This window comes from Polyodon spathula, chromosome 1 (assembly GCF_017654505.1).
Source record: "Polyodon spathula isolate WHYD16114869_AA chromosome 1, ASM1765450v1, whole genome shotgun sequence".
In the NCBI taxonomy this organism is placed as follows: domain Eukaryota; kingdom Metazoa; phylum Chordata; class Actinopteri; order Acipenseriformes; family Polyodontidae; genus Polyodon; species Polyodon spathula.
Window position 1 is genome coordinate 107,889,619 of NC_054534.1, and position 23,856 is coordinate 107,913,474.

Below are 23,856 nucleotides of genomic sequence, written 5' to 3' on the forward strand. Positions count from 1 at the left end.
AATTGGGTTTTCCAAACATTCCCTCTCAGTGGGGTGAAGCCCATTTACTCTTGATTCCCTCCCTGTGTGGCAGCATCAGGATCCAAGAATAGGGGAGAAAGGGGCTTTCGGATGGTCCTCATAGAGTGAATCTACTGAAAATAAATTCTGCAAAACTAGCTGTAGAAAAAGGGGCACGCTTGTGACCTGATAAGAGACTCTTTAAGAGTTCCTTACATGATCCTCAGTGAATGCAACAGCATAACCTGTTAATAAGTGCAGAATACCTCCTGAGACTACATAGTCCAGCATTTGGTGACTGCTAACGGAGCCTGGAGAAAATGCTGAAGCCTTCATTGACTCAGTGGGATGCTAGAGCTCACCCCAGCGCTCCCAGAGGGATTGGGAGTTAATTGGTCATGTATTTGTAACCTGAAAAAAATAAGTTCTGGCACTTTCTTCACTTCAAATAATATATTTTTTTATTTTTTATTATCTGCCACAACTGTCATCGTGCAACATTTATTTGTTGTTTTTACAAGTGAGTTTGTGTCTTGCAAGTGCAGCCAATTTGGAGGGGGGGCTCTGTTGATTGCATTCTCTAAGGTCAAAGGTCAACGCAGTGAAAGCTGAGAACTGCAGTCCAGGCTGGCGATTGTGGGAGGTGATCCATCACTATGGCAACACGACTAACAGAAACAGAAAGGAGGATTGTGATCTTAACACTGTACTCAAGTGAGACCTCTTCATGCGCCATTGTGCAGAAAACAAGTGACCCCCCCCCCCCCCCCCCCCCCCCCCCCCCCCCCCCAACATAGTTCCCAGAAGGAAGGAAGGAAGGATTGTGGAATAGTCTGATACTTTCACATTTTTTTTGCAGTGTCATGGCAGGCTTATTATTTTTTATGCCCAACTAGCTTTTGTCTAGTATAATGATGCAACATGTATTCATTTACTTTAAAGCACAAATTAATCTGTGCTGTAGGTGATCATTAGCAGAGTTACATTTAAAGACTAAGAACAAATACATTGTAACTTAAAAAAGGGTGGTTTGTGATATGAGCACTTAGACATTTAATATAAAAACCTGAATTGACCATCATCAGATGTTTCTTCAGTTTTGTAGCAATGTGTAGTCTTGTATTTACTACTGTTGATTTTTCCCCATGTTAATGCATTTTTATCGCTCCCCTCAGTGCTGGATTCTTATAGTAAAACTCAAACAAGCTCTGCTTGAAGGCTCTTTGCTTCAGCAATGACCAAGTTAGTATTTTTTCCTATGACAGAATTGAGAAATGACTGTGTCAGAAAACCTAAAATAAATAAATAACTGGCACACATTGTAAAAAAGACTGTGGATCTCCTTCCTTTAACAGGTAGGGACGCCACGTTGATCTAATTCACAAACCTTTTACTGTAAAATGATACATACATGTTTGTCTTTCTGATAATTGGGAAGTGAAAGATATTGGAACTCTGATGTTCGTCCCAGCACATGTTTTTATTATACACACAAGAATGTAATAAATGTGCTGCAAAAGAACAGAGCTCCTTCTGGAACAGCTGGTTGCCTTCTTAACATGGAGGGCAGATGGTAGCACTAGCATTGTTTTCCTGCTGAGTTCCAGCCTAGCCTCTGCTTCTCAGTTCAGCAAAGTCTGGTGTTACAGGACATGCACTGTTCTTGTGGTGTTATTGGGTTTATTTTTTAAAACTATTCCTTTTTTTCTCCCTAGCTCTGGGAAGCCCAGAAGATCAAACAGGTAAACTGTTTTATTATTATTATTATTATTATTATTATTATTATTATTATTATTATTATTGTTATTATTATTATTATTATTATTATTGTTATTATTATTATTGTTGTTGTTGTTGTTTTTGGTGGCTGAACATCCCCTTATATCTCAACCAAAGAAGTTCTTTGTAAACATTTCAGTCCAATGATTGGAATGTGTTTCAAGAACAGTTAAAATTAGAACGATCGAGGTCAGAGGTTGCCGTAGGGTTGACTCATTGCTGACTGATGTCTATCCCTGCTAAGTTGGTGCTGAGTTTTCTGTTTTATGATTTATTGTGTTTTCTACTCCTTATTTCTTGTGTTTGATGTTGTTTGCTGTGGTTGTGTCAGCGTCTTGCCAGAATTGGTTCTCAGTTGACTGATCTGGATAACCCAAGCCAGTCTATCAGATGGTAACGGTCTCACTGTACCAGTGTACAGTGCGCAGGATACAGTTTATTTTATTACACAGATTTCTATCTTTTATATTGTCTGCTTTCCTATTCTTTTTATGTATTGCCTGTTTAATACGCTATTATATGGGCTCTGTATAATTCACTATTGCTGTCTTGCCATGCTTACTAACTGTTCCACCAAAATAGTTTTTCAGCCACTTCAACCTTACAATCAAAGCTGATATTCTGAACTTAGGTGGGGAAGCATAACAGTGATGCACACTCTTTAATGTTTTAGCACTGAGCTGTAGCGCACTGTGCAGTGATAATATGTTTCCCTCACTCATTAAGGCATTAAGGCACAGTCCTTCGATTTTATTTCATTGTTCCATTCATTTAATGTGTTGAACTGTAGTGCCGGTTGGTGTTTCCTGTCATTTTAACTAATTTAACCATATCTGATATCAACATTAATTGCAGGCTATCATCCACCCGGATACTCAGGAGAAGATATTCATGCCATTTCGAATGTCAGGTACAGTGCTTATTAGAATAACCTTTCAGAATCCCTATAATGAAGGCTTGTGTCTGCTTCTTCAGTGAAGTTAATGTGGAATCACAGCAGGCCTGTTTCAAAGGAGAGCTGAGAGGGTTGCAATACCATTTAAAATCCCCCCCCCCCCCAACACACACACACACACATTTAAAACATGTCTTAGCAGCACCATATTTTCTGCCCTAATGAGTGCTGCGTAACAGTGAAAACTGTACAGAAGTATACAGACTGACAAGGCTGTCTCTGGTGGTAAAACAAAACATTGGTACAAGAGTCGAGTTATCAGTGTCAGGTAATTGCCCCATTACCCTGACCTGTACCCACAGTACTACATGTCCCATGTAATGTCTTTACCAAGTTTCCTCACACTTAAGTAGGTCTTTTGATGTATATAAAACCAGAATTATGGGATCCTTAAAAGGCATGACGGAGTGATGTGGTGTGGTGGTTAAAGGCCCTTACACACCAGACGTGACGCGATTTTTACTGGGCCGACATGACAGATTCGCTGCGAAAACACAGCGCACATCAGGAGCGATCACAGACACGACACGACAGCTGGAAATTTGCCAGATCTTTCATAAAGTATGATTACTAACAAATGCAATAGAAAATGGCTTGTTATTATTGTAGGTCAGGGAAATTAGGTACTGGTACTGCAAGTATGATCTTTACCTCCATGTTCAGTGAAAGTGTGTGACGGGTGCCCACCCCCTGTGTGCATTTTATTATTTATGTAGGCGTTCAGTTGTTGTTATTATTATTATTATTGTTATTATTATTATTATTAGTAGTATATAAATATATTTTGTTTATGTGCGGACGGATGAAATAAATAAATTAATTAATAAATTGATACCTACATAAAAATAAAATACACCCCATCACAAAGTGAAACAGGGCTCGCGTTGAAATTTGCATCGCGGTGATGTCGCTTGTCATGTTGGCTTTAGTGTGAAGAGCGCTATTGAAAAGCTTTATTCATTTTCTCGTGTCTCTTTGTGTCGCTTATCGCGTTGCATCTGGTGTGTAAGGGCCTTGAGTCATGCAATCACTGTAGTGCAGGTTGGTGTCCCGGCTGTGCCAAGTTGTCAGTCTTCGCTGGGGATCCCACACGGAGTGTTGGGTTAGCTCTGACGCTCCCACGCAATTTGCTTTGTGCTGGACAAGGTTGCCCCAATGGTTTCTTGAAACGTGGCTTGTGTTTTTGATATCTCCACTTTAAATGGCTGGGCACTTTGGATAACTGCATTTTTTCACATTTGCAATGTGTTTTTGTTTCAGATATCAGTCATTTTTTCACTTAATGAGTAATAACACACACATTAAGGGAATAGCAAAATTGTTCAACCTGTATTGAGGCAATGTATTGCCGTTTGGAAAGGGTAAATGTAAATAGTAGCCTAGTCTGTTGAAAGGGAAAAGTTGTGAATCTGTGTAGCGTAGCCTTTATGTATTTGGCAGTGAAAGTATGACTAGTTAGGGTTCAAATCCTGCCTGTGTGTGTAATATATATATATATATATATATATATATATATATATATATATATACATACATGTGCACGTTAAAGTTATGTCTGCAAAAGTATGTATGTTCAGTGAAAGTGTCATTCATAGCAACTACATTTTTTTCACAAATAAAATACATAATAAAATAAGTAATTGAAGTTTGCAATATAAACCCTGTGTGGGAATCGAACCAAAGACATGCTTCCAAAGCAGCTCACAATGCAGATGCCCTAGCTTTCACGCCAAAGTTTGTCAAAGTAATGAGACAAACAAGATTTTGTAAATAATGATTATGTATTTTCCCGATTGTATTGAAAGCTCTCAACTGATTTTGCAAACTATTACAATCAGCTCGATCTGTTCATTTAGTATATTCTAACATTTTCATGTTCAGGAAGTAGTGCTCAGGGAGACAGTGTTTAATTTTCAGAATGTTTGTTTTATTTGAAACGCCAGAGAATTCCTGTCAGGGGCCGGAATTCACTGCACCAAAATAATAACCCTGCGTTTTAGCCTTGGCACTTTCAGTGCATAGTTTCTCCTGTCACAGCTCACACGCTCGCTCAGTCGCACTCAGAGTTTCTCATTCAAGTTCAGCACTGGACTGTCTCCAGTCCCCAGGCTCATGCATCCCCTTATTATATAACCACCCTTCGTTTCCTGCTGCTGTCCGGCTCATCAAGCAGTCACACCCATGCTCTGCAACCCCCCAAAACAACACCACGCATTCTCCCCACTCACTCAAAACAAGCAGCTTCTTGTGTCCGAGTCTCTCTCCTGAGGGAAACAAGCCTTGCCAGGGATGCTACCCTGTCACAAGGTGTAAAGAAGTGATTGGCAAGGGATTTGAAGGCACCCACTTACCTTCAACATAATGAGCTGCTTTGAGCAGCTGCTGCAGTGAGGAAACTAAATCAGAGCATAAATAAATGATTTTGCTGATTTCAACCCCTTTTGTAGTAGAAATGTATGCAGTAAAAATTACACATGATTTAATAAAGACACTCAAAGTTAGACTTTGTCAATGCTGAAGTTACTGTAGATGACAAGGGTGACAGTTAAGTACCATTAAACTACCACACTTTCAATATTCAATAGGGCTGAACTGTCTGTTGATGCCCCTTATGATACAACTGTAATGCACAGCTCAGTAGCTTTAACACTGTTTAAAACATACCTCCTGGTGCAAATATGCATTAACAGAGTTGCTAAGGAAAGTCGAACAAATTCAGCTCGTGGGTGGAGAGAAGGATGAGAATCACGTTGCATGCTGTATTATGGCATGTTTCAGCCAATTTGTTCATGTTTGTTTAGTCAATCTGTTAATGCACCCATTCGGAATTCTCCATGTCAAAAAAGTGCTTGTTTGCTTTGGAACAATGAAAGCGGTGGTGTTTTGTTGATATTTGGCTGCAGATAGACAGGCCATGCATTGCCAATTAAACATGCATCAGTAGTAATCTTAGCAGAGTAAATCCCTCAAATTGAGTTCACATACCTTATCAGTAACGAGACCCAAAACCGACACAATTGTGTTGATCTACAGGTAACGTATCACACCTAAGCATTCAAACACACGTGTATATATGTAGGGAAATGGTTCATGTTAACCTTGTCATTTTATTTAACTGACTAAGAACACGACATCGAATGTGTTTGTGTTGCAGGTGGATTGTCACTAAACACTGGGTTTGCCTGATGGCGATAAATGTTCCCCTTTCCATATATACACTTAAACAGAGCTGTGTCCTGTAAATAAAGGACTGCTTTCAAACAGCATTTTAGGCTTAAGATTCGCAGTTCAGACTTGCTATGAATTCACAGTAGCAGTGAGAGGGTTAGAGTTTGATAAGCTCTTTCAGTTGTTTCTTATGCCTCTTTTCCATTGTATTAATGAACCATGACAGGTCCATACCAAGCTCTCATGGTACGGTTAAAGGGGACCTGTACTCCCAATAACAAGGCTCTCGAACTGCTCTGTGTACATAACAAATGCGTCTCGCTGCACCAGTTTTGTTAAAAAGTCCAGTGTTTGGCCAGTATTTCAGTTTTTTTTTTTTATTAGCTTTCTGGGTCATCTGGAAATGCATGTTGCATTAAATAATATAGGAATGAGACATCCTGCTCAATAGAATACTGTGTATCTGGAGAGCGAGTCAACAACAGGACGCCACACAAAGCTTGACGGAAGAGAGCTCCAATACATTCAACGTTCATTTGTTTTAATGGTTTTTATATGCTGCTCAAGGAGAGGCTGAACATGCATTAAAAGCTTTAGTTAACACGTTTTCTATTGAAATGGTTATAGATTCATTTGCATTACAGTTCTCCTTTAAGGAGAGCCGGGGTTGTTTTTCCACTGCAGAGCTGAGTCGTGCTGCTGACGTCACACACAACAAAAGGCAGTTGTTATTAATTATTGTTATTAATTAACTCAGTTTGCCAAAAGATGCACAAACAAATGGCTTTCAAAAATGATCTTGCATCGTGATATTTTGTTTTATTTTCCGCTGTTTTTCTTTATGTTAATATAGTAAAGGTCAAGGATGATAAGTTTGGTAGAATTGTGCATTAAGTTTTACTGTACCCGCAGTTTACATCCATTTGCTTCAAATCAACAGAAATTCGTGCAGAAACTTTCTCATTTCAAATGCACGACTCTGGATCTTCCTGAACTAGAAATTAGAGCCTGCACTTCCTCAGCGTCCCAAGTCTTTTCTCTCATCACACTCGCTGGCCATCATGTTTGTTGTTTTTCTTTCTGGAGTGTACTGACTGTTGCAAACTAATGACTAAAATCCTTAACCCCGCTCCTGGCCCGGCTTGGCTCCGAGCCAGATTTAGATGTCTTGTGAGGTCGGAGTTTCACGTTTTGGTTCTCGCTCGGCTCGACAAATACCCAGTGGAGAAACACCCGTACCCGTACCGAGCCCTCGCGGGTCGGATGTGCCAGTGGAGAAGCACCCGTACCGTACCGAGCCCTCACGGGTCGGATGTGCCAGTGGAGAAGCACCCATACCCGTACCGAGCTCTCACGGGTCGGATGTGCCAGTGGAGAAGCACCCGTACCGTACCGAGCCCTCACGGGTCGGATGTGCCAGTGGAGAAGCACCCATACCCGTACCGAGCTCTCACGGGTCGGATGTGCCAGTGGAGAAGCACCCGTACCGTACCGAGCCCTCACGGGTCGGGTGTGCCAGTGGAGAAGCACCCGTACCCGTACCGAGCCCTCACGGGTCGGATGTGCCAGTGGAGAAGCACCCGTACCGTACCGAGCCCTCACGGGTCGGGTGTGCCAGTGGAGAAGCACCCGTACCGTACCGAGCCCTCACGGGTCGGGTGTGCCAGTGGAGAAGCACCCGTACCGTACCGAGCCCTCACGGGTCGGGTGTGCCAGTGGAGAAGCACCCGTACCGTACCGAGCCCTCACGGGTCGGGTGTGCCAGTGGAGAAGCACCCGTACCGTACCGAGCCCTCACGGGTCGGATGTGCCAGTGGAGAAGCACCCGTACCGTACCGAGCCCTCACGGGTCGGGTGTGCCAGTGGAGAAGCACCCGTACCGTACCGAGCCCTCACGGGTCAGGTGTGCCAGTGGAGAAGCACCCGTACCGTACCGAGCCCTCACGGGTCGGGTGTGCCAGTGGAGAAGCACCCGTACCGTACCGAGCCCTCACGGGTCGGGTGTGCCAGTGGAGAAGCACCCGTACCGTACCGAGCCCTCACGGGTCGGGTGTGCCAGTGGAGAAGCACCCGTACCGTACCGAGCCCTCACGGGTCGGGTGTGCCAGTGGAGAAGCACCCGTACCCGTACTGTACGAGCCCTCACGGGTCGGGTGTGCCAGTGGAGAAGCACCCGTACCCGTACCGAGCCCTCACGGGTCGGATGTGCCAGTGGTGAAGGGGTATAAGTTTGGTCTCGCAGCCTGTTACTGCAGCATCCTACATGCTATGCGTGGATACAGCTTTCTCTTTAACCCTTTATTGATATGGTGACTAATATGATACCAGCTCGTTAGTGTAATTTAATGGGCTTAGCCACTGTAATGTTAAAGGCTCTCTGCCTTCGCCATACTAATCTCTTCCTGTGAATTTTACAGGTTATGTGCCTTTTGGGACACCAATAGTAAGTACTCATATATACTATTATAAATAATAAACAAAGCTTAATGATATGGGGGTAAATTTTGAAGTCAAGGTTTATGTGTTTGTGTTTCTTTCAAAACTGCACTGTAGAGAGCTGAAAGTGCAAATAAGGAATACACTTGTCAGCTAGATTCACTTTAACGCCCCCCGCTGCATTGTTTTCCAGGTCATTGGCCTCCTTCTGCCCAGCCAGACGCTGGCCTCCACTGTGTTCTGGCAGGTGGGTACTCTGATCTCCTGAAGCCCTGGGTTCCATTGGCTTGTCAATGTACGAGCCCACAAGAGTGGACTGATAAACTGTTGCTGACAGTGTGCCTATGTCTAACCTCGTTGTTTTTTTGTTCCTCTCTTTGGCAGTGGTTGAACCAGAGTCACAACGCGTGTGTCAACTACGCAAACAAGAATGCCACCAAGGTACTCTGAAACGTTGCTTTTTTCCCGCATACTGTTTGGTGCAATAGTTAAACAGCAGTTCATTTAACAGGCTGTACAAATCAAGCACTGAAATCGGATCAGAAATATTGGTTGTAAAGCAGGTTATAATTATTATTTATTTCTTAGCAGACACCCTTATCCAGGGCGACGTACTTTGTACCGTGATATTTTGTAACAATTGTATCACATTGTAAAGTATCACATTACAGAATATCACATCACAGAGAAGAGCAGTAAAGTACAATAAAATCAGTAGCAAAAGATCAAATTCAAATAAGAGCAAAAAATAGAGAATACAGTAAATTCCATGTAAGAGCGGGTTCCACTAAGAGCAGTTAACTTATATTAAACATATTTACTTATATGAGTAAAGTCCAGTGTGAGCACTTGGTAAGTACGATGAATGGCTGAGAATGAATTCGATAAGAGCAACTACAAAAAACATGAATACGCATACCTTTGATGTAGTTGGATATCCCATGCAATCCCATTAACCATCTCTACAAGGCAGACTAAAGCAGATTCAAGCATGCAATCGAAAATGTATTACCTAAACGCAGAACATGATAATGAGTGTTTTTTGGTACCACAGAAACACAGTCGTGTTCAAAAGTGTGGAAACAGCAATTTATTTGCAGCAAGACTAGGGGTGCGGATTATATTGCCCTTTGTTCCTCACTCAGACCCCTTACTTATTAAATATATTGGTATCCCTGAATAGATAATTGTCTCCTCTTGAAAAAAATGCAAAATAGGCAATACTGTACAATCCCCACCCGTAGTCTTCCTGTAAATTGTTTGTTGTTTCCACACTTGAACATGACTGTTTGTTTCTCAGAATGCCTTTAGACATTGGTGTGAAGTGCGACACAGGCTGTAACATTTTTTTTTTTTTTATAAAGAAATGTTATTTAATAACATTCTTGTTATGGAGAGAGTCGCTGACTGATTTTAATCTATGCTGACACACTTCTCCAAATCATTTGACAGTCACTTCATTATTATGTAGCTTGTTAGCATGTTGGCACTGCTTTTCTCTTACCCAACAGTCATTTTCCAATCTGTTATGGTGACTAATTGCAAAATACGCCTTTTTTTTCTAAATGCAGTAAAATGCGTAACATTTTTGTCCAAAGTGCTTTTTATTTTGATGCTTTGAATTCTAAGAACCCCCTTGCTGATGCCTAAGGTCCATGCAAAGCATGTAAATAGTAACTACAAGTTTTCCTCAAGGCCCTGTATACTGTAACTGTTGAAGCTTTTAAATATGTACCTGCAGCTGGAGTCCCAGTTTTATATTAGCTCGGTAATGTTACATTGTACAGCATGCTTCCCCCACAGAGATTCACATTGCATAGCATTTTGATCCTTTCCTGGTTTTACTCTAAGTTAAATAAGACACACCTGTTAGCTGTTGTGGCAGTGAGGGCTGCAGGGGTGATGTCAGACCAGGAAATGAAACAGAAACACAAGATGGTACGGGTTAAAAGAGATTTAAACGGAACTAAAACACTGACACCAAAGCAGGGCACATTGGCTAAAATCACACACACAATAATAATGCTTAATATAAAACGAGTACCGTGGTTCACTCTCGCTCTTACTTCTCTAAAACTCTCTTCAGCTCTGAGCCTGGAGTGCGTCTTTTATACTGTGGCTAGAGCCTTAATTACCCATTAGACAATAACCCTATTAACGGCTCCAGCCTCATTCCCACAGGCTACTCGGGGTGGAGAGTCACCCCATCCATGACAACCACATTTTACCAGACTGGCTTTTCGCCAGTCTCAAACAACAATGACTGATGGTTTCATCCTCCTGCACATGAATACATATTATTATTATTATTATTATTATTATTATTATTATTATTATTATTATTATTATTATTATTATCCAATACAAATATATACATAGATAAATTAATATTCACAAGGGGTGGGCACCCCGTCACACCAATACACTGGGGCTAATCAGGGTTGCAGTAAAACTGGGACGGGTCAAACTGCTATGAAACAGGCATCTTATTTCTATTGCTGCCCTGGAGATAGAATCAAATTAATTACTTGTATTTACTGTGCAAATTCAACAGGAAGGTATTTAAAAATAAAATATAGAATGTCACGCTGCAAACTGTTTCTTCTACTGTATAATAATCAGGAGTAAACTAAGTCCAGTACCCCATCAGATGACTTAATAAAGAGATGGGAGAAACGTTCTTCTGTACAATTTATCTGTACAGTACTGCTAATACAATATTAAAAACAAGCTGGTATATATGTTTAAGAATGGCCTAAAGTAGAGTGACGACGGTTTGGCTGAAAGATTTTCCTTGTTCAAATGTTCTAGTTTTAATCTGGAGTTTTTCAGTCTTGGTTATAGCCCCTGGGGATTAAATATCATTTTCCGATTTTTTTTCAACAGCCCACCCCAGTGAGCAAGTTTTTCCAGGGATATCTGGGCGCTGTTACCAGTGCTGTCTCAATAGCAGTGAGTAACATTGCATTTCTTTTCAATTGTTGCTTTTCTTACATGCTGTGTTGTAAAAATCTTCAATAACTCATCAACGTTCGATATTAAAAACATATTTAAACCCAGCTTTTAAAACACACCAGGATTTGTTAAAGGGGTTCTTTATCTCATACAGTAAAACAATATCATAACACTACTACTCATGTTATATCACCTACACTGTCCTAATATACATTTCTGTATTGGTTTGATGTCCTATCATGTGAATTTTGTGTGAGTGGTGTTCAGCTGTTGTGTTCACTGCACAGAGCAACACGAATACGCTTCTCCACCTCACTTCAGCAAAAAATCAGCCGGGAGTCTTCAGAAGCAACCTTTTTGCTGGAATAGTTATTAAGCATGGCAGATAATGATCCAAGCAGAAGCACCAGTAGAAAGTCACACAGGGTGCACATTACAGCTTATCAAACAGGTAGGAGATTAAATAAAAATGAACTGTAGATGATACAAAGTATCCCATAAGCAGCATTTGCTAACAGCAGCGTTTGAGTGACTCGATTCAGTAACACAGTTGCCCTTGTGAGGGGGAGGGGGGTCCTGAGCGAAGGAATACACTTTAAAAGAAAATGGAATGGTATGGAAACAAACCACTTGGGATCAAACAGACTGCAGCGTATACGCTCTCCACATTGCCTGATCACAGCGCTCAATTAGAGACAATTAGCTTCCCTGCTGGGAGCCTGTAAGAGTGAAGTGACCTGAAAGCAGCGGCCAGGCCAGAGATCAGGGGGGCTAATTAAACCTGAGACCCTTCCCAGGGCACAGAGAGGGAGAGATAATGAGCACAGGACTATGAAGCAAGACAGGGGCCTTGCAGGGTCATGTTTGGAGTAGCTAAAAATTAGACCTCTCTAATTGGGACAAGATTACCCAGTGATCAGCTCCATTGACCTTGCGGGCCAGAGTAAGTTTATTGAGCTCCCTGTTGTCCCTGCTCCCAGTCTCCCTGCAAACACCCAGGGAATACACTACGTGTGTTTCTACAAAAGAAAACACTCCATTATAAAACTATATATCTAAAAAAAAACAAAAAAAAACACGATCTTCAGATCTGAAGAGTGCATTTTCTGCATCCTCGTGGGGTTGCATTTCAGCTTGGGGTATAGAAAGGGATTTCTATAATTTCTAATTGTTGTATTGAAAGATATAAATGAAAGTAATATAATAAAACCACAAATTATTACATAACATGCAAAAAGTGAAAAATACGCAAAAACTAATGAAACCCATTCGTTGCTAATTACTGACAATTACCATTATTGAAAACCAACACCTGGTGATAATTATAGAATAAATAAATACATAGTCAAGTGCTGAAAAATAAATTAGAGATTTGTGATTCAAAAAAGCAACAAGAATGGTTACAACTAAAGAGTGCAGCAACAATCTCAAAATGACAGCAATACAACCTTCATAGTTTGCTTTTCCTTCATAGTTTGCTTTTCCTTCATAGTTTGCTTTTCTAAAATGACTAAAGCTAAGGTTTACAATTTTAGAAAAGCAAACTATGAAGGTATGAAACAGAGACTAACAGAAGTAGATTGAAGTAAAATAGAGAAAACACCCACAGAAGAAGGATGGTTGTTCTTCAAAAATGTAGTACTAGAGGCGCAAAACAATTACATCCCTAAAGTAGACAAATCTAAATGTAAAACTAAATTGCCAAAATGGTTTAATAGATCAATTAAAAAAAATATTCAGCGAAAAAAGGCACTTTACAGAGCATTAAAAAAGGACCAAAAAGAAAGTACGCAGTAAGAGTACACAGAACTGCAAACGCAAGTCAAAAAGGAAGTTAGAAAGGCCAAGAGAGAAATAGAAATGAACATTGCTAAGGGAGCTAAAACCAATTCCAAAATGTTTCTCCAATATTAGAACAGCAAGCGAACATTCAAAGAGGAGATTAAATGTTTAAGAGATACAAATGGCAAAATCGTAGACGAAGAAAAAAAAATAGCAAATATATTAAATGATTACTTTTCACAAGTTTTTAAAAAGGAAGATACTGACAACATGCCCCACATGTCATCCAGTTCCTATCCAGTTTTAAATAACTTTAGCATAACTGAGGCAGAAGTGTTAAAGGGACTAGGAGCTCTTAAAATAAACAAATCCCCTGGGCCGGATGAGATCCTCCCAGTAGTACTCAAAGAAATGAAAGAAGTAATTTACAAACCGCTAACCAAGATCATGCAGCAGTCTCTTGACACAGGGGTGGTACCAACAGACTGGAAAATTGCAAACGTAATACCGATCCACAAAAAGGGAAACAAAACTGAACCAGGTAACTACAGACCAGTAAGCCTGACTTCTATTATATGCAAACTTATGGAAACTATAATAAGATCCAAAATGGAAAATTACCTATATGGTAACAGGGTCCTGGGAGACAGTCAACATGGTTTTAGGAAAGGGAGATCGTGTCTAACTAACTTGCTTGATTTTTTTGAGGATGCAACATCGATAATGGATAACTGCAAAGCATATTAGATTTCCAGAAAACTTTTAACAAAGTCCCGCACAAAAGATTAATTCTCAAACTGAACGCAGTTGGGATTCAAGGAAACACATTTACATGGATTAGGGAGTGGTTAACATGTAGAAAAAAGAAAGTACTGATTAGAGGAAAAACCTCAGAATGGAGTGTTGTAACCAGTGGTGTACCACAGGGATCAGTATTAGGTCCTCTGCTATTCCTAATCTCCATTAATGATTTAGATTCTGGTATAGTAAGCAAACTTGTTAAATTTGCAGACGACACAAAAGTAGGAGGAGTGGCAAACACTGTTGCAGCAGCAAAGGTCATTCAAAATGATCTAGACAAGATTCAGAACTGGGCAGACACATGGCAAATGACATTTAATAGAGAAAAGTGTAAGGTACTGCACGCAGGAAATAAAAATGTACATTATAAATATCATATGGGAGATATTGAAATTGGAGAAGGAATCTATGAAAAAGACCTAGGAGTTTTTGTTGACTCAGCAATGTCTTCATCTAGACAATGTGGTGAAGCTATAAAAAAGGCTAACAAGATGCTCGGATACATTGTGAAAAGTGTTGAATTTAAATCGAGGGAAGTAAGGTTAAAACTGTACAATGCATTAGTAAGACCTCATCTTGAATATTGTGTGCAGTTCTGGTCACCTCACTATAAAAAAAGATATTGCTGCTCTAGAAAGAGTGCAAAGAAGAGCGACCAGAATTATTCCGGGCTTAAAAGGCATGTCATATGCAGACAGGCTAAAAGTATTGAATCTGTTCAGTCTTGAACAAAGAAGACTACGTGGCGACCTAATTCAAGCATTCAAAATTCTAAAAGGTATTGACAGTATCGACCCAAGGGACTTTTTCAGCCTGAAAAAAGAAACAAGGACCAGGGGTCACAAATGGAGATTAGACAAAGGGGCTTTCAGAACAGAAAATAGGAGACACTTTTTTACACAGAGAATTGTGAGGGTCTGGAATCAACTCCCCAGTAATGTTGTTGAAGCTGACACCCTGGGATCCTTCAAGAAGCTGCTTGATGAGATTTTGGGATCAATAAGCTACTAACAACCAAACGAGCAAAGTGGGCCGAATGGCCTCCTCTCGTTTGTAAACTTTCTTATGTTCTAACTAAACGAAAAAAGAGAAACTACCAGAGAAATAGCAGAAAGTCGCTGTTTACTGAAAAGAGCAAACAATTCAACGATACCTTAACAAGATGAATATCCATGGGCAAAAACCAAGGTGCAAAACAATACACAAAAGAAAGCGATTGGAGTTTTCCATAGAGTAAGCCTGATGATTTCTTCAACCACATTTTATGGTCAGATGAATTCAAAATAGAACCTTGTTCACCAAGAAAGAAACAATATGTTGAAGAAAGAGAGAAGAATTTTAAGAAAAGTTCATCAAGCCCAGTGTTAAATATGGTGGAGGTTGTGTGAAGGTATGGGCTTGTATATCTTCCTCAGGCACTGGTGACCTTTGTATTGTAGAAGGATCAGTGAATGCCTCAAAATAGCAATTTTGCACTCTCATGTGTCACCCAGTGCTAGAAGTCTTATTGGATGGATATTTATATTCTATCAGGATAATGACCAAAGCATTCTGCAAAGTATCCAAAGGAATTTCTGCAAAAAAGGAAGATTACAGTTGTGGATTGTCTGTCTCAGTCCACAGACTTGAATCCCATCGAGATGTTGTGGATTGACTTGAAGGCTACTGTTGCAAAAAAGGAAACCAAAGTCAATTGCAGAAAAATCTGTATGTGTTGAAGATCCTCCTACTTCACCTGGCAGGCTATTCCATGCATGGGTACCTCTCTGTAAAAGAAGAAGTGCTTCCTGCCTTCTGTTCTAAACTTACTTTTACTCAGCTTCCATGTGTACACTGTTGTTCTTCTCTCTATGTTGAATTTGAAGTCCTGTCTTGGGCTCACTTTATCTATTCCATTTATACCCTCTTGTTCTTCTCTGTGCTGAATTCAAAGTCCTGCCTTGGCTCACTTTATCTATTCCATTTATACCCTCTTGTTCTTCTCTGTGCTGAATTTGAAGTTCTGCCTTGGGCTCACTTTATCTATTCCATGTATACCCTCTTGTTCTTCTCTCTATGTTGAATTTGAAGTCCTGTCTGGGGTTAACTTTTACACCTCTCACAATTACTCTCTGCTTTCTGTTTTTTAACCAGTTCTGTATCCAATTGCAGTACATGTCCTCCCCTGTATTCCTGCTGATTTTTATTTAAGTATAAGTCTTTTATGTAGGATTTTGTGAAAGGCTTTGAAAATCAAGGCAATTTATATCATAGCATTGCCATCATCTACATTAGCTGTAACATCCTTAAAGTCAAGTAGGTTAGTTAAGCATGACCTCCCTCATGCTGGATATCTCCTGTAATACTGTTGTTGTATCAGTAGTTTACCTCTTAATATTGCTTCCATCTTTTTGCATGGTACAAGAGTTAAACTAATAGGTCTGTAATTACCTGGGTCTGACTTGTCCCCTTTTAAATAATGGCACATTTGCAAGCTTCCAGTCCTCAAGGACCTCACCTGTTTTTATGGAACTCTTCATGAAATTTGCTAATGGTACTCTTTCTACTTTTACATTAAACAACATAGCAACATATTACCACAGCATATAGAACAAACAAGAACATATTAACATCATAATTATTTTAAATAACTAAAACCTCGATATGGCTGTGACTGTCATTTGAAACATTGACAGGATTCCTCAAAGTAAAAAAAGCTAATTTGTTCTGTATGCCTAGGTGATCCAATTTCAAACTTTCATAGGGCTATTATTAATCTTTTGTAGCATGATAAATGAAATTAGTTTTGTCAGGTTCTTCAAGCTTCTGTTTTGGCGTGATCATTTCTCTCTTCCTGCCGATTTATCAAATGGAACAGAAGCAGACATTGAGAGTCCAGAGACATTGATTGCAATGACTTCAGTTCTACTACTTGTACTCTGCGGTGTAGTCGAGCTGGAACACAGCTCCGGTACTGTTTGCTATAGGCATAACTGTTCTGCGACTGACACACAGACAAATAAAGTAAAGCATTCAGAAAAGATGAAGAGACACTTTGTGGAAATATTTGTAAAAATTAGATACATGCATTACCTAGTACAGTGCCTATAGAAAGTCTACACCCCTTTGAACGTTTTTCACATTTCGTTGTGTCAGTGCCTCAGAGTTTCACTTATTTAAATGAGGATTTTTTTCCACTTATTTACACACCATACTCCACAATGTTAAGAGGAAAAAAGTTTTTATTGAGCGAAAATATTATGTATTAAAAATACAAAACTGAAAGATCATAATTGGATAAGTCTCCACCCCCTGAGATAATACTTGGTGGAAGCACCTTTGGCAACAATTACAGCTGTGAGTCTGTAGGGATAGGTCTCTACCAAATTTGCACACCTAGATTTGGCAATATTTGACCAGTCTTCTTTACAAAACTGTTCGAGCTCTGTAAAGTTCCTTGGGGAGCATTGATGGACAGCAATCTTCAAGATATGTCACAAATTTTCAATTAGATTTAGGTCAGGGCTCTGACTGGGCCACTCAAGGACATTTACCTTTTTGTTCCTTAGCCACTCCAGTGGAGCTTTGGCTGTGTGCTTTGGGTCATTGTCATGCTGAAATGTGAACTTGCGTTCCAGTTTCAGCTTTCTTGCAGAGGGCAGCAGGTTTTGCTCAAGGACTTCTCTGTACTTTGCTCCATTCATTTTCCCTTCTAGCCTGACCACAGTCCCTGCCGATGAGACGCATCCCCATAACATGATGCTGCCACCACCATGCTTCACAGTAGGGATGGTGTTCTTTGTTTGATGAGCTGTGTTGGGTTTGGGCCAAACATAATGCGTTGCATTTAGGCCAAAAAGTTTCATTTTAGTTTTGTTAGACCACAAGATGTAGACTTTCTATAGACACTGTATATGTGTTACTAGAAGTTCAGTATACCTGTAAAATGTGAATTTGTATAATAATTCTTGTTTTAGTTGTTTCGGTACGTTCACATTCAGGACTATGCCACTGCTTGCACTGTATATTAGCTTATTCACTTTTCCAGATTTTGTCAGCTGCTATTGTAGGGACAGGACTCTGGTCTCGCAGGCTACCAGAGGCAGTCAGGATAGCAGCGGTCTTCATGGAAAAGGTTTTACAAAACCAAATGCCAAGTGCACCTATGTTTCTTTCTTTAGGTGGGACTGAATTTGTTGATCCAGAAAACCAGCAAGTTCAGCCCTGCGACTCTGGGTTTGATCCAGAGGTTTGTGCCCTTCCCTGCTGTTGGTATGTATCAATTCTACCCCCACCTTTTTACAGCTTTCCCTCTCGCCCAGTGCTTCTTAAGCCTTCTCCAGGTGGTGCCCCGTTTAGTGACTTTTCTCGAATAAATGATGGAAATAGCTCAATCTAGATTTGTATTGAACAGGAAATAAACAAAGCAAAAGGACACATCTATTATTCTTAATCTTACATGAGTCAATTCACTAATTTAGGACCTGGTAGGAAATAGTCCTGGAATGGAATAGCCCTCCAGGAGCCCCAACCTGAAATCACATAGTTGGAACATCCTCTAAGAACACTCCAAAAATCTGTATGGATAATGGCCCCATTGCATTGTGTGCAGGACAGTTTGTTGATCCTAACTGTATTGATTCAGCAGTTGTATAAGTGATGACTGAAGTATATGCCTATGCAGTTTATTCTTAATCCTTGGTTGTTATTCCTTACACTTGAATGAGTCGTCAACTTCTTTCCAGTTTGCAGACTTTCAGAATAATAGAGTGGATGTTTACGAAAAATACTTCCCCCAGAAATGTTTCTTAGAGACACGTGTTCATGTGTATTATTCACACAACGAACACTGTATTCCCTACCATCCCTGCAGTCCTACCCCAATATCTCGGCCTTAGGTTCCAAGTAAATAAGCCAGTATCCTGTGATTTGATCTACGTTAACATTTATAGTTCAGCCTGTCTCATATAAAACAAGAGTGTCTTCTGGCTGAATGTGTGAAACTATAAGACAGTCTTATACTGTAAGAGAGGTTAAGCTGTGCATGTTCTCTTACTGTAAATCATGTTTTAAGTAAAAGAAAAATCACAAAATACACAGTCAGTGCCGTGATCCTCGTCTTCAGAATTGTTCTCAGTTGGCTGTGCACTAGACGACACTCACTGCTGATTTGATTTAAGGAGCTGGGTTGGTAGGTGACAAGTCACAGAGTATCACCGATGAAGTACAGTCGTGAAGTGCTTGAAACAGTCCTTGGAGTAGTACTAGATTCACTTAAAAACCAAACAATTCTATCAAGTGCTTCTTATGCAACAAAAGTGACCTAACATTTGAGTTACATTTCACTGCTGACTCGTGATCGCTCCATGTGTTTTGAAGGGGAATTAGCCGCCCTAATAAATCTGAAAAGCCTCTTCCTCTCAAGTCTGTGAGCTAGCAGAGCACTGAAGTTCAGAGTGAAGAGTGGCTTGTTAGAAAATGAATAGATGCGCTCAGGGGGTGAAATAGGTTTCATTTGGAGGACAAAGCAAAATGTAACTGAATTATGTAGTGTTAAGAATACAAAAATAAAGTTGAACATATTTTTTTGTTACTAGAAATTCCTAGCTAACCATGTCACAGAGCAATCCTTGTGTACAGTGTAATATATTAAGTCAGTAGCCATTACAGTTTTAAATTAAATAGTATTTAGTATTTGAAAGACACAAACTTGATTTTAAAACATAGTTATCTAGCTTTTAATTAAGCAACAGAAGCCTAATTAGTGGGCCTTGCTGTCTGGTAGCAGAGACAAGGGCATTACCATACAGTCAAGGCCAACTACCAAGGTAGTGCATGGCAATAAGGGTTTTATTGTAAACAGTGCCTTTATTGATATTTTAAACGATTGAAATCTTGAACTAGGAGGGAACTAGGCATGTTGGGAAGCAGAGTGCAAGAGTGTATGTGATATGACTGTTCCTCCAAGTGTGGTGAAGGTTATTGAGAAACTAGGCCATGGTGACCCACTTCTTCTTGGAACTGACCAGTGATTAGGTGATCTGTTTAGGTTCTCGCTCGGAACTGTGTACCTGGCTGATAAAGGTTTACACGGTTATTACAAGAAGTTGTTTCACATGAAGCTCAGTAAACATTATTCATGGTGACCTACTTTATCAGGGCACTTTTGAGCCTGTTTGTTTAATCGAAGACAAAGTCTACCACACAACACATTTTATGTTCTGGAACAACTGAGCCGCTCGCACTTTGCAACAAAGCTGTTTCATGCTATTGGTTATGTTGTATTTTTTCTTCTTATAAAAATAAATGGGAGGGGGAAAACCTTTGAATTTGTGTTCTTTGTCTTTAGGGAAAAAAGACTCAAAAAGGGTACCTTTTAACTAACTAACTCTCTTCAGATCTGTTCATCTGGCTTTGAAGGGTAAGAAATCCTCTTCCTTCTCCTCTGGTCAGGTTTACACCTGGCCGGACCTCTGCTCTAATCGGACACTTTGCGCGCCTTTAATGAACGTCCAGTGCTGGTCTAAAGACTAATAATTGTCCACAGCGGCTCGATTCGGTTGACACACATTGGGCTGGCTGCAGCTCTCTCTGGGATTCCGTACCTTTTCCACCTCCTTTCTGGTCTTATAAATGTAACGTGGATTTGATACCCTTCACTGCAACTTCTTAAGAAGTAAAGCAAGGTGACTCTGTTGCTTGCATTTAGGGTCATTGGTATAATTAACAAATCTCAGGACTGGGGGTCTGTCAGTCCAAACATGTTTGCTTTGTGTCCCCAAGTGGCTCACATGTGGTGTGCAGGGTGAATCAGGTTAGTTTCTCTTCATCGCGTTTAGGTGGGTAAAATATAGCTTGGGTTTATCAAGTTCTTTAGCGTTCTGCAAAAGCTTTGAGAAAAAGGGCTGATTGTATTCAAGTAAGACTCCACTGTTTTAACATTCCATTACCTTTTGTGAATAATGCTAGATATATCCAACTAACCCTGCTCGTTAACTCTAGAATGATGTCGTTTCAACTGTGCACTCTGTTGAATGCTGAAATGTTTGTCGTCTGCGTGACTTCAATGAAAGGGAAGGACTATCTCTTCGTTCAGTCTTCCCCATAATGGAGTGCCGTCCCCCTAGAAGGATTTTTACAGGAGAAAGATTTCTTGTGAGAAACGAAGCATCGTTCTAGTGACTATAACAGAAGCTGATGTGAGGACCTAGAACGAAGCACACAGGCCCTGTGTTTTTAGTGCTTGTCTAAGGTGTTGAGTGACAGAGATCTGGAAAGGTTTAGCACCTTCCAGTGACCAGGTCCTCTTTCGGTAGATTAATCGATTAATTGTTGCATCTCTAATTATACATTAAATATAATTAAATGCTCTTTCTGACTATTTGAAACTTAAGAAATTTATGTTACAATGCTGATTACAGTGTGGAGTTCCTTGCCCATATAATGTAGGTTAAATTGATTATTTCAATATATAAATCATACTCCACTATTCCCAGTGTTGGTAACGGACACAGTCCATATTATATTTGTGCCTGCAGCCTCACCCCCCCCAAAAGACTCTTGATTGTTTCCCAATAGGACAGGGCAGGCCCCTGTAATTTAATTTGTTTGCACAGCTCCTAATTAAATCAGTAGCTCTTGCTGTTCATGCAGTTTTATTGGTTAATTGGTGGGAGTTTGGTCCAGGGTGCTGGAAGAGCACTGCCTAATTACCCTTTCTTGGTTTGCTGAGAAGCAGAGGGCTTGCTGTTGGTATTAATAGATGTTTATGATTAGATTAATTGAGGTCATTGAAACAGGGGTGTTGCCCTGTGTACCCACATTCCCACTCTCTGATGTGTTTATTTTGATATTCTAACACAGTATTGTCCTGCTAAAGGTAACAGCAGAGGTAGGCCTTTTAAATGACAAGAATGATAGGGTTTCAGTGGGGAAGGACCTCATATTCCTGAGGCTGAAATTGCCTTTCAGAAATGTAACCCTCTAATAACCCAACAGGGTCTGGTGCTCAACATTGATAAGCTAATGTATTTAAGAATGCAGTGATGCGCCACTTAGAAATCATGTTTTCCAGTAAAGTTGTAGAGGATTGTGGTACAGTACATGCAAACCCTTTTCAAGCACAAATGAGTCTTCCAAGCAGGTATTCATTCTCAAGTTGATCGTATCTCAAGTACAACATCAGAAATGTATGACGTTATAGCATTATAGCCACAGCATTTGAAAATGTGAATGGGAGGGCAGGAGTGTATGATAAAGGTTTTCAGCAGAATCAGGCCGGTTATCATGAGAGGACTAGGACTATATGGAGGAACCTGTCTGTCTTCGTCACACTTACACTGGTTTGGGCATTGGGATTTTATTTTTATTGTTTTTGTGATAATGATTAAGGCTGTTTATTTTGAAAAAAAAAAATGTAAACCCTTTTTGCTAACAGTCACATGACGGAAAATATAAAAATGTATGTTTGATCCTAAATTAAGAGCAGGGGTAGAATATGGCAAGGTATGGAGCAGTTCAGTGCAGGTACAAGCTGATGCATGAACTGGTACAATTGGGTGCCATGTAGTCCAGTGTAATCGAGAGTTGTGAGGTTTGCAGATGCTGTCTGAACAGGTGTGTCTTGAGGAGGCTCCAGAAGGTGGTCAGGGACTGAGCAGTCCTGATACCCGTGGGTAGGTCGTCCCACCACTGAGGGACAAGGGTGAAGGAGTGGGCTCTGGAAGCAGGGGAGTGGGGGGAGTGGGGGGGGGGGGTACAGTTAATCTGCTGGTTGCGGAGGGGACGAGAGGCTGTGTTGGGAGAAATGAGATAGGAGGAGAGCAGAAAGGTCAAGACAGTGATAAGCAAGAAAAAGAGTTTTGAATTGGAAGCGAGCAGCGATAGAGAGCCGGTGCAGAGAGCGGAGCATCGGTGTGGTATATAAGAAACAGTGAAGGGAAAAGACAAGGCGAGCAGCAGGTTTTGGATGAGCTGGAGTGGATGGATAGCAGAGGCAGGGAGGCCGGCCAGGAGGGAGTTGCAGTAGTCAAGACTGGACAGTACCAGGGCCTGAACTAGGAGCTGTGTGGAGTAGTCGGTGAGGAAGGGTCGAATTCTCTGTCTATTGCTGAGAAGACAGGAGGGTGCCAATGTAGAGATGTGCTGAGAGTAGGAGAGGGAGGGGTCACTGGTGACACCAAGATTCTAGGTGGAAGAGGAGAGAGAGAGGATGGTGGGTTCAAGAGCAGTAGAGATAGAATCTTAATTCTGATTCAGTTTCTATAAAACATCCAAAAACACCTTACTTGGGATACGAAAATATGAAAAAAAAAAAAGAAAAAAAAAAAGGCTCTTGGACATACTCAAGAGTGACTGCAAGCATTGTAGTGTTAAAACATTGCTAACTGATTCCAGTGTCCGCTGCTTCCCTCTAGCCAGTGCCAATATCTGTAACGTGGTCCTCATGAGGCACAATGAGTTGACGGAGGGGATCAGCGTGCTAGACTCCAGTGGAAACGTCGTGGGTTCCTCCAGGGTGGCTGCTAAACATGTAAGTGGCTTAAAACGATCAGGGTGGGTAGTAAATTCCTAGTGGAAATGGTCAGGGGGGATAGTAAAGGTCGTAGGGGGGGGGCGGGGGGGGCTAATTTTTTTTAGTACGGCCCAGGGGGGGTGGGGGGGGGTCCCAGTGGAAACGGTCGGGGGGGGGGGGGGGGGGGGTAGTAAATTCCCAGTGGAAATGGTCAGGGTGGGTAGTGAATTCCCAGTGGAAACGGTCAGGGTGGGTAGTAAATTCCCAGTGGAAACGGTCAGGGTGGGTAGTAAATTCCCAGTGGAAACGGTCAGGGTGGGTAGTAAATTCCCAGTGGAAACGGTCGGGGGGGGTAGTAAATTCCCAGTGGAAATGGTCAGGGTGGGTAGTAAATTCCCAGTGGAAACGGTCAGGCTGGGTAGTAAATTCCCAGTGGAAACGGTCAGGGTGGGTTGTAAATTCCCAGAGGCCACTGCTGAAAAAATCT

At 40.9% G+C, this 23,856-nt stretch overlaps 1 protein-coding gene across 3 annotated transcripts in view; it reads left to right on the top strand.

Annotated features, from left to right (window-relative positions):
- Positions 1–23,856, top strand: part of LOC121307125 (sideroflexin-5-like) — a 56,406-nt gene that overhangs the window by 13,260 nt on the left and 19,290 nt on the right. For 2 of the 3 annotated variants that reach the window (XM_041240293.1, XM_041239618.1), the window contains 8 exons: positions 1,716–1,742; positions 2,635–2,689; positions 8,320–8,345; positions 8,532–8,585; positions 8,723–8,779; positions 11,225–11,290; positions 18,037–18,127; positions 23,272–23,387. In XM_041240293.1, coding sequence (XP_041096227.1) covers positions 1,716–1,742; positions 2,635–2,689; positions 8,320–8,345; positions 8,532–8,585; positions 8,723–8,779; positions 11,225–11,290; positions 18,037–18,127; positions 23,272–23,387 — 492 coding nt within the window. The remainder of the gene's footprint in view (positions 1–1,715; positions 1,743–2,634; positions 2,690–8,319; positions 8,346–8,531; positions 8,586–8,722; positions 8,780–11,224; positions 11,291–18,036; positions 18,128–23,271; positions 23,388–23,856) is intronic. The other variant, XM_041241038.1, reaches the window with a different exon arrangement.